The sequence below is a fragment of the Cupressus sempervirens genome, chromosome 8 (genome assembly GCF_028749045.1).
Source record: "Cupressus sempervirens isolate cs-2001-9-10 chromosome 8, ASM2874904v1, whole genome shotgun sequence".
In the NCBI taxonomy this organism is placed as follows: Eukaryota; Viridiplantae; Streptophyta; class Pinopsida; order Cupressales; family Cupressaceae; genus Cupressus; species Cupressus sempervirens.
Window position 1 is genome coordinate 701,381,195 of NC_143125.1, and position 11,187 is coordinate 701,392,381.

The following is an 11,187-nucleotide window of genomic DNA, read 5'->3' on the forward strand; positions in this document are numbered from 1 at the left end:
TACCTCTAAGTGGTATGACATGGCCCTCCTAGTCCATAGTTAAGACTTATTAATATTATGCTACTATAGACAAACACTACTATTTTAATCTGACTATTTTGATGTTAGTTATTGTCATAAGTTTTATAGTCACGTTGTGTCCTAATTATTGATTCGCAAGTATTTAGTTGTATATTGATATTAGAGAGCCTTCTATTCATAAATGCTTGATGTTGATGCGAGTTTACTAGATCATGACTCTTTTAACTTATCTATAAAGAAACAACACTTCCGTTTTTGCTGATTTTTAATATAAAATGGATTAAATAAAAGCTATTTCAAATTCAGTGTCCCCCATGACAAGTACCTACTCCATTCACAACTTTTTAGTTGTAATCTATGTATGCTCTTGTCATTAAATATACGCAACATGGATATGATTCAGGGGGAAATACTCGGAGGAAAAGTGGAATAGAGGTTTGGTGGCGATTGTGAACATGGCTGCAATCGATGCACAGTGGAATTCAGAAGAGGGGAACTCTACAGTGGTTTATAAGGATTGCCACCAGCCAGTTGAAGATAGAATTGAGGATTTGCTTTCAAGGATGACTTTGGCTGAGAAGATTGGGCAGATGACCCAAATTGAGAGGGCGGTGGCCACCCCTGCAATTATAAGGGACCTTGGAATAGGTATGAACTTTTTAATGTTGTTGAATTAGATTCTTATGATGCAATCCAACTGGGTGGTAGCTCGTTTTTTTATAAGGTTTGAGCCATTTTGGTATTGAGGTCAGCCACATGTTTCTGAATTTGATCATAACAGTTTGCAACGGGTTAGTGAATTGAGTTCTATAGCTAGGAATGCGGAAGTTGTTCTGTGTTATTATACTGTAGGAATTCTGTTATTGCAGCTTGAATAAGCATGAGTTGGATGCCATTGTCACATTTATTTTCTATTTCTAGCGAATAAGGTATCCTGGCTTGGAATGGGTACGAATACAGTATAATACTTTCTTTTCTAAGGATTGCAGATTCATGTATTTTGTGATTTTGGATGAACTTTAATTGCGTATCATCCTGTTTTTTCTTTTGGGTTTTGGGGATGAAAAATGGGATAAGTACAAATTGGGTATTATGCTACATTATTGACAAGTTTTAGGGATTGAAAAATGTCAACACAATTGAATCCAGAAATGGCAGGTTTTAGGGTCTGAAAAATGTATACACAATTGATTTCGGAGACATCAGCTATCAGCACTATAAATTGTGGAAATCAAATATCATTTAGTTATTCTAGCTTGGGATAAGTCTGAAAAGAGTATGTTGCTGCATCTTTCAAGGCTTAGGGTATAGTGTGTTGTAGCTTTAGATAATTTTAAATTGCCCATCACACGGCATTGTTTCTTCTGTAGCCATATCTTAGACAAGTATCAACTGGATACTATACCAATTTTTTTTCAGGGTTCTGCCTAGTATAGCTTGAGAGAGAAAAATACGTACTACTCTGCAGTTTTTTTTAAGGTTATAGGCGTAGGGCATAACAGATTTGGACTCCTCTGGATTTGTATTGTAATCTGTAATGGATTATTCAGAGGGTGAAATGTATGATAATCCTTTCCATTTTAACAACATTATGGAGCTATAAGATCAGGTACATTTTTTAGTTGTATATTCTATTCGGTGTCTGGTATTTAAATTGGACTATTAACTGCATCCTTTCAGATTTTAGGATAAGTATAAATTAGGTAGTATATTACATTTTGTTTTTGATGTCTTTTGGTTGAATTTTCTTGTCATTTTACTAACATATGGAGTAGAATAGTTGTAGACTTATATGAATGTTAGAAAGTGAGTTGACATTATTTCATTAGTTTAAGTATGATTTCTGGTTTGGGATTTTAGACTTGTAGCTTGGGGTAAGCGGGAACTGGATATATATGTTTTTTCAGTGTTAGGGTTTCAAAGACATGTTGCTTGTGGTAAGTATGGTAACTGGTTTAGGTGTACTGCATTTTACACCAAGATTTAGTGTGAAGGATAAGTTTTCTGCTGAATATTCTTTTGCTAATTAGGGTTTAAAAGGCCCTAGCTTCAGATATGTGTGAATTGGCTATTATACTGCAGTTATATTGTATTTCTTTGTTTGAAGATTTTTCAAAGAGCAGGATGGTTCTGTCTGGGCATTTGAAGGTAGCATTTCTTTGGTAATTGTATGTGTTGCCCCACTTTTTGTTTTCTAACCAATTGGCAAAAGTGAGTTTTGTGTAGTAGGAGAAGTCATCATAGTCCTCGGTTCGGTTTGAGTCTAAGTCCCTAAGGTTAGTTGATCTCTATTGGATTTTCCCATTTCACCTTCTTTATCCCTCTTGTTGGGTGGGTGTTTGTTTTACCTTGTGATTGGTCGGGTAAGTTAGCACTTAGTCCGATAGTGATCGAAATTGCTTATTTGATGATCAATCATGGTCCATATTCACTCTCGGCGTAACACTCCTTGATAAGCAGGCGTTGGCAGAAATTTGAAAATCATCTTCTCCTCGGTAGGTTTCGGACCCATGAAGGTGATTTCTTGTAATAACCACTTGAAGATGCATATGGTTTAAAAACATGCAAAAGGTGAAGGGTCCTATGATAAATTAATGTTCGAATCTAAGTTAAGATTTGTGAGCATTGTTTAGATTCGCTGTATCTCAAATATTCAAGCCTTGGTGGAAAACTTGAAGTTGTCTTCTCCTCGGCAGGTTTTCAACCCGTGAAGATAGTTTTCCGCAAAACGAGTTGAGGTGAAAAACAAGAGGTTTAATCACTCTCAAACAAGTCCTCACACCTTAATCAAGCATTCCTAGCTTCCATAAATGCTATTATCGAAGATTTGGTCTAGAAGGAAGCAGCAGCGGAAAAATGGAAAATGTCTTCTCCTCGGCGGGTTTCCAACCCATGAAGACAATTTTCCGATTTTTCAAGAAAATCAAGTTGATGCTCGGTAAGGAGATTCAGCCCAGAAGCCATGGCCGCCATTAGTCAATTTGGATGTCACTTCATTTAATTCTCATCATTTTCTTATTTGTGTCTAGCAGCATTTGACGAATTTCCCTTAAAGCTACCAAGGTATCCAAGCGACATGATTGTGTTGATTGAACATACGGAAAGCCCTACAAGGGAATACACTGAGTGGGAGCCTGAAGATGAAAGGATATGAATTCCCCATGAAAGTTGTAACCTTTAGTTGTGACACTTGGTCCGACACCAAAAACATGATGGTGTTTGTGAAGAAATATAAGATGGACATCTATGAAGTCCTGAGGCCCATGTTTTACTCGAATGGGTATGCCAAAGATGTCTTGCATAGGGTACATGATAAAGCACATCACTACCATTGAGGACTATTGGGCTGATTGCAAAGACAAGTTTGAGAGCCGTGATCGAGCCTTTGCCAAATTGACAATTGACCAAGTGAAGATGTATAAGATTAACATTGATGTAGGAGTTGAAGATGATGGTTAGAACATGTATAGCAATACTTACTTGACCAAGCTAAGGAGTACTCCCATAAGTTTAGAACCTTATGAAGATGTTGTGGAAGACTTAGATATGATGATGGCCAGAATCTACAGGAGAACTAAAAGATGGGTCGAGTGGACCATGGCACGACGAAGCAAGAGCGAAGGCACGATCACCCAAGCATCCCCGAATGTAGTGGCAGCCTCATCGTCTCAAAGTGGTGCTTTAGGCACAATCTTGCTCATCACTCAAGGGCCTGCTCAACCGGCTGGTGGAGGTGACCAACCTCCTGAAAAGAATATCCCCCTTGATAAAACTTGTCAGGATGGTTCAATAGCGGTGATTGGAACTAAAACGGAGGTCGAGAAGGAGGTGGAAGAATTGAAAGATAGTGCAGTCACGGTGGCCCTCTCACCCCATAGCAGTCTGATCCTATTTGTAAATGCCGCATTACTCCTACCAAGTAGTCCCCAAATACAAGTGGTGGACCTTGGAGATGGTGGAAGTAGCGAGAGTGAATCTACTGAGTCTGATGAAGCTACAAAGAAGATTACAGAACAGAGAAGGGTCCCAAAGCTTCAAAACTTATTTCCCAGGTTCCAAAGAACCCTTTCTCTTCGGCTACGAAGACAATAACTCTAGTCAAGAGAAAAATGTTTAGCGTAGACACGCTCGGGACTGCATCTAAGGTGATTGGCACAGAATTGTGGCTAGAAGATACCTTGGACAGAAAGAGGAAGAGGAAAGAAGAGGGAGCCCCTATTAAGAAACTTTATCTCTAGCTATCCATTCTGGATTGGCATTGAGTAAAGTTAAGAAGCAAAAGACTCTGTTGATCCTTGGCCAAGACCCTGATAAAGGACATTTAACTATGGAGATTACTAAGCCCGCCAAGGAAGGAAGAATTGAAGACATGTCTGCAGAGGACTTCACATTGCATTCTATAGACCTCGGAGAAGTTAGACATGATACCAAAGTGGGCCTGTGGAAATCAACAAATGATGTGATAGAAGGACAACTCGAAAGTCTTAAACTGGCTAAAGTCAGAATGAAGGCAAAGATTCATGAGCTTAATTGCTTCATCAGGCGACTAGTCATCCCGTTGGCAAGCCTCTCGGGAGTGTCAACCACCAGTGACCCTACAACCACAAACATTCAAGCTATCATCTCCCAGCTACAAGAAGACAAGCACTTTGGGAAAATTGGGAGGGATTGGAGTAGAAAACTCAAGTTTGAGGGACTTGCAATCATAGAGCAACTCAGTAATGCAATACTGAGGCTTGAAACGGAGAAAGATATTATCTCGACTAACCAAGCTACCCTGTCAGTAGAGTAAGCCAAGAGTGAGGATTGCATTTCCTTATTGAAAATGATCATCCACATGAAGGCTAAGGAAGCAATAGAGGCAAAGATTTTGCCTAAGGGAGATGAGCCTTTATTTGAATGGCTATAGAGCATGCAATTCAAATCTGAAATGATCCTGGTAGCAGAAGGAGGATTAAAGGAAACGGAAGCTAAAGTTAAAAAGGATCAGGACAAAGACTATGAATTACTAAGAGGTCTACATACAGATTCCCAAGCTAGTGGACAAGGGAAAGGGATAGTTGGAGTTGCTGTCATGCAAAAGAATTTCTCGAATTATCTGGGTAGCTTAACAGAGAAATCTTCTGATCATCAAAAAAGAGTGTCAAAGCTCCAAAAGCTTGGCGGGTGTGTACACGTGGCTGTGGAGGAAATGCAAAAGTGGTTGAATGCCATTAAAGATCTAGCCAAAGAGCATTCTAGTTGGCTCTTAAGAGACACTAACGTTCATGTCCACAGATACGAGGAGTTGATTCCAATCATTGTTGCCGTTAAAGCCTATAAGACAAGGTTAGAAAAAGGAAAGAAGGCGAAGTGATTCTTATCCCGCCCTTTCATATTTTGATGTAATGGTTGTAACTGACAATTGGCTCCTTGTCATTTGTCAATTTTGAGGAGATGAACCTATTTGTGTCTCATTTTGTAACGGTCATCTCAAAATCCTATATGTACTTTATTGAAAGATTAATAGAGGGTCGGCTAATTTTTCGCGTGAAATACTTCATGTTGCAGAGACAAGTTGAATGTATTTTGTGTCAATTATTTACTGTTCCATTGTTTCATGATAGCTTGGGATATCTCTTTCAGTTGAATTGAGTTAAGGAATAAACAGAGTTTTGTTCCCTTGTTCAATACAACAAGCTGTAGATAATAGTAGTGTTATTGAAAGTTATAACTTATAGAGATTCTATTTTGTGTTTTTCTTCAAGTTAGTCTCTTCTCTATTAGAGTTAGAAGCTTTCAGTTAAGCAGTTGATTCATAGATAGAGTCCATTAACGTTTCATCAATTTCTGCGAGTTCATAAGATGTGTGACTTCACAGACTTGGTTAGTTTTAAGACCCAAACCTTCGTCTGAGTTAGCTCTTGTTTAGGCCTAACTTGGTATACCTCTCCCGTTCTCTGGTCAAGAACAAACCCCATTTAGATTCAGGAATAAACAAGATTCATTGCAAATCACAAATCCAAGGGAGCTGTACCTAAGAATTCAGAGGGAAATCAATTATTTAGCTCTGATTTCCCAACTGTTGTAACCAGATATTGTTCAAGAATATTGGGCATTCAAAGAGTAGAACAAAAGAACAATCTGTTTACCAACAATATGCTGCATGTGTTTCTAGTCACATGAATTGGCTAGTTTATGATCAATTTCATCTTTTTTGGTTTTAATTTTTAAGGTATTCTACTTGTGAAATGTCTGAAATGGAATCACTGTGATTGTATCAAGTTTTTCCTGTTTGAAAATGCCATTTAGTTAGCTTAAAGAGTAAGATGGTTGTAGTGGTCCATAAAATTTGAGCTGCATTTCCTTTGCTTTGTCTTTTGTATATGTTACAACATTGAGATGGAGTGAAAATAAGGATTGTATTAATGTTGAGCTGGTGATTTTTTCAAATTCTAAAACTGGACAACCGAGTTGAAAGTTAAGTTGAAGAGACATCCTCACATGTCATCAGATTGTTTTGTCTATTATGTTTTTGTTCATTGATGTAGGTATTTGAATTTCACAGGTTTCAACATTTTGGAGTAGAAGGACCATGATAAGTTGGAGGGCCTCCTACTGATATCTACCCTATTTGTCATAAAAATCTACCACGATTTCTTTTTTTTGTTGATTTTAGAGTTGTGTTTATACTCCATATTTTAAGAACATCTTGTATTGGGCAAAATATGGCTGATACTAGTTTTGAAAGAATGCTATACTATTGTGTTGTTAACTCAAGGATTTCGTGCATAGGAAGGATGCTAGGGCATTGTGCTAAAGAGGGCCACGATAGTTTGGAATGACTCATGGTACCAGTTTGGTAGTATTTTTCAACATGTCATTATTCATTGATGTAGGGTTTTGAATTGGTTTATACTGCAGATTTTCAAGAATGTATTGCATTAGGGTTAGAATTTAGATGGGTCATCATGATCATGGGAGTACTGATATCCTCCCATGACAGTACAAGGTTTGAATACAATGTTTTTGTTAATTGAAGTGGTTATTTGGATCTCAGTTATTTGGCATATTTATATAAATGCAGGTAGCATTATGAATGGTGCAGGAAGTAACCCTGGAACCAAGGCAGCTCCTATAGTGTGGGCTGATATGGTTGATGGTTTCCAGGATGGAGCTATGAGCTCCCGTCTTGGGATTCCTATGATTTTTGGAACTGATGCTGTTCATGGTCATAATAATGTTTACGGAGCAACAATTTTCCCTCATAACATAGGCCTTGGTGCAACAAGGAAAGTGATGCACATTGTCTTTCTGTGTCTGCGTGGATAAATTTTAAACATAAATGATTTCTGCAGTTGTCTTATAGAGTGTTGCATTGCAGAGATAATGATTTGGTGAAAAGAATAGGAGCTGCTACTGCTCTTGAAGTCAGGGCTACTGGTATTGCATATGTATTTGCACCTTGCGTGGCTGTAAGTATTGGATCTGAGACAGATGGTGTGAGATGTGCTTAAATAATCCTGGCCTAAGTTGATCCTGAATTTCTTGATGCATGACTTGTTTGGCAATAGGAATGATGCACTCAGGGATGTTTTCATTAGGCTTATACTAGTCTTATCATTTCTGCTACATCTTTACTGGGTTAAAAAGTTGACCATACTTCTTTTTGCTTATGTCAATCTATGATATTTAGTTTGATAAGCAATGGTTTGATGTGTATTGTGATCTATTACCATAATATCTAGTAGCTTTCTTACAATTTCTTGCGAGCCTCAGTGTACTTTCAATTTACTATCTCTCATTTCTTCCTTGAAAAATGCTTGGTGCTTGTGAACATTGTATGTTGTAGGTGCATTGTTATATTTTACTCAGATTTCTTGATGCTTGAATTACTTTACTACTGACTTACATAGAAGTGGCCAATACTTATTTTATTTCATTTCTGGCAATCAGTCTTTGGTGTATGGTATTTAGAACTTAAAGTTTAATCTATAACAGAAAACAAAATTGACCTCTGCAGTCAGCCTTTGGGTGTATTGTATTCGTCTGGTGTTCTTATATTGCGATCAAAATAATTGAACAGGTATGTCGTGACCCCCGATGGGGAAGGTGCTTTGAATCTTACAGTGAAGATACCGAAATAGTTCTAAAATTGTCAGAGATCATTGAAGGGCTACAGGGCTCTCCTCCTGAAGAACATCTTAATGGCTATCCATATGTAGGTGGACGGTATGCTGACTTTGTTACCATTTTAAATTAAATTTTAAAACTCTTATCAGTTGTTTAATTTTCAACTCTTGTAATGGTTTTCCTAGCCATGACTGCCTTCTGTTCAAATGTCCAATTTCAGAATGAATGTTGTAGCTTGTGCTAAGCATTTTGTTGGAGATGGTGGAACTGATGGAGGAGTCAATGAACACAATACTCTTGCAACCTATGAGGATCTTTTTCAGATTCACATGCGACCATACCTACACTCCTTGGCAAAGGGAGTATCCACTATCATGGCTTCTTACTCTAGCTGGAATGGAGTGAAAATGCATGCAAACCAGTACCTTCTAACTAAGATTTTGAAAGATGAGCTTGGGTTCAAAGTAAATATAACAAGTAGAGTTTGATTCTTTATTTGCTTTTTTATAACAGTGTTTCCTTGCAGAAAAAGACCTATAATCAAGCCACTTCTTCCATAGAATTTCTGAAGCTTACTGATATTTTTTCTGATAAATCGACAAGGAGGGCTATCACATGAAAATCCATGTCTCTGCTATCACATGAAATCACTGCCCCCAGACGATATGCAATCAATCTTGAGTTGATAATTAACTTGTTCAATTTGCGTACAGGGATTTATCATTTCAGATTGGGAAGGAATAGATTGCATCACTTCTCCGCCTGGCTCAAACTACTCATACAGTATTTCTGCTTCGATTAATGCAGGAATTGATATGGTAACTTTTTTTTTGCCTAATCTTAATTTTCAAACCATATATTGGTTCTTTTTTCCAGCTAGTAATTTATTTTATCAATTATGAAGGTGATGGTCCCTTTCAACTTTGACACATACATCAACAACTCTACAGAATTGGTTAATTCGGGCCAGATTTCTCTGAGCAGAATAGATGATGCTGTTAGGAGGATTCTTAGGGTCAAGTTTGTTGCTGGCTTGTTTGAGCATCCTAAAACAGACAGATTATTGTTGAGCATGGTTGGAAATCCTGTGAGTAAAATGAAATCGACTTGCATGTATTTTTCACTTTCAGCACTCTGTGTTGCAATGTGATAAGATGCAGAATCCTTTGTTTTTCTTCCTAACAATGTTTTGATCACTGCAAAAATTAATTTTGTTATTTAATGAAACTTTGTTTTAGTTCAGGTTCACAGAGAAATAGCCAGAGAAGCAGTTCGCAAGTCACTGGTTCTCTTGAAGAATGACAACAGGGGCGAGAAACCATTATTACCTTTAATTAAGAATGCCCAGAAGGTACTAGTAGCAGGCAGTCACGCAGACAATCTGGCATACCAATGTGGAGGATGGACAATAAGCAAGGGAGACAACAGTGGACCCACGACCATAGGTAAAAATTTACTATTGTTGAAGCCGATTAAAGTTTTCTTCTTAAGGTGCTATAATTATAGGCAACACAGAATTTTGACGGATATCATGTTATTAATCCTGCAGGTTAGTTTATACTTAGTATCATCTGTGTTTTTTTAAATTTTTGTTTTGAAGGAAAAATTAAAATAAATAAATATTAGTTTCATATTTCGCCCTGACAGCTGATTGTGTTACTAGCTTGGATTAATGCAGACCCATGTCTGCAATCTTAATCCATACCATCTGCCTATCTCATTTTTAAGCAGAATTTAGATGACTCTTGAGATAGATTCTTTGTTTGAGTAGAAGAATTTGGGAGCAGTGGCTATTTGTAAATTTAGGTCTTGCTTTATTGGGCCCAAGGGAGGGTTTACAATCTCAAATTCCTCAATATCCTTTTACATCAGCTGCTCTAATTTCCTATCTTGAGAAATTCCGTTCCCCAAGACGATGCATCCCTTACTGTCTGGTGTTTTGGCTCGTTCACAATAGTTTTCCGGCACCTTTATTTGTAGTTTTCTTTTGCCTTTTAAAGCTCTGGTGCCGTGCATCCAATCAGGCCACATTTTATTGTAGCATATGAACTTATTATCTTTTGATGTATATGATATGGTGAAGCGTTTCCAATTAAAAAGCATTTCTCAAATAAAATTTTATATTTGTTTTCACAGGAACCACTATTCTGGAAGCAGTAAAAAAGGCAGTCAGTCCAGCAACCGAAGTGGTGTATGAAGAAAATCCAGATAGGAATTTCCTTGAAGGGAAAGAATTCTCTTATTCCATTGTTGTTGTTGGAGAAACTCCATATGCTGAGAACAGGGGTGACAGTTTTGACCTCACAATCCCTCTTAATGGAACAGAGGTGATAAGCACTGTATGCAATAAGAATATCAAATGCCTTGTAATAATGATATCGGGAAGACCTTTGGTGGTGGAACCTTACTTGAATAAAATGGATGCCTTTGTGGCTGCATGGCTACCTGGAAGTGAAGGGCAAGGTGTGACGGATGTCATATTTGGGGACTATGATTTTCATGGAAGACTGCCGAGGACTTGGTTTAAGAATGTGGATCAGCTGCCTATGAACTTTGGAGATGAGCATTATGAGCCACTCTTTCCTTTCGGATTTGGGATGAACATGAATTTGCAAAGAAACTCAATTCATTAAATCTTTCCAATGTTTATTTTAAAATTTTCAAATATGACTTGTTGAAGACATTTGGTGAGGAAACCTTATTTGAATAAAATTAGAGCCTTTGTTGCTGCGTGACTTCTTGGTAGTGAAGGGCAAGGTGTGACTATTATTTTCATGGGTGATTGCTAAGGACATGGTTTTAACTTTTAACAATGTGGATCAGCTGCCTATGAACTTTGGAGTTGAGCATTGTGATCTTCTATTTTCCTTTGGATATAGAATTAGATCAAATTTCTAAAACAATTCAATCTATTAAAACTATTGGCCATTTTTTAAGGCATTTGAATGAGAACTACAGCCATTGGGAGTATACTAAATTAAGTGCTGAGTTGAAGTTTAATTATTGTTTGTAACATATTATTTTATTTAGGATTCTATTTCATTGTTTTTAAGT

General features: G+C 37.4%; 1 protein-coding gene across 8 annotated transcripts; it reads left to right on the forward strand.

Annotated features, from left to right (window-relative positions):
- The first annotated feature begins 287 nt into the window (after positions 1–287).
- On the forward strand, positions 288–10,868 carry LOC149544377 (uncharacterized). Of its 8 annotated transcripts, none has more exons than XM_089798812.1 (10): positions 288–669; positions 7,088–7,290; positions 7,383–7,475; positions 8,087–8,232; positions 8,354–8,597; positions 8,847–8,951; positions 9,038–9,220; positions 9,377–9,578; positions 10,270–10,357; positions 10,457–10,868. In XM_089798812.1, exons 1-10 carry the CDS (start codon positions 477–479, stop codon positions 10,764–10,766), a joined length of 1,767 nt encoding a protein of 588 aa, XP_089654938.1. In that variant the 5' UTR covers positions 288–476; the 3' UTR covers positions 10,767–10,868. The 8 variants fall into 8 exon arrangements, with proteins under 8 accessions (XP_089654938.1, XP_089654941.1, XP_089654937.1 ...); XM_089798816.1 differs by adding an exon at positions 6,569–6,862 and having other exon boundaries at positions 296–669; positions 10,270–10,868; XM_089798813.1 differs by adding an exon at positions 6,569–6,851 and having other exon boundaries at positions 296–669; positions 10,270–10,868.
- Positions 10,869–11,187: the final 319 nt, after the last annotated feature.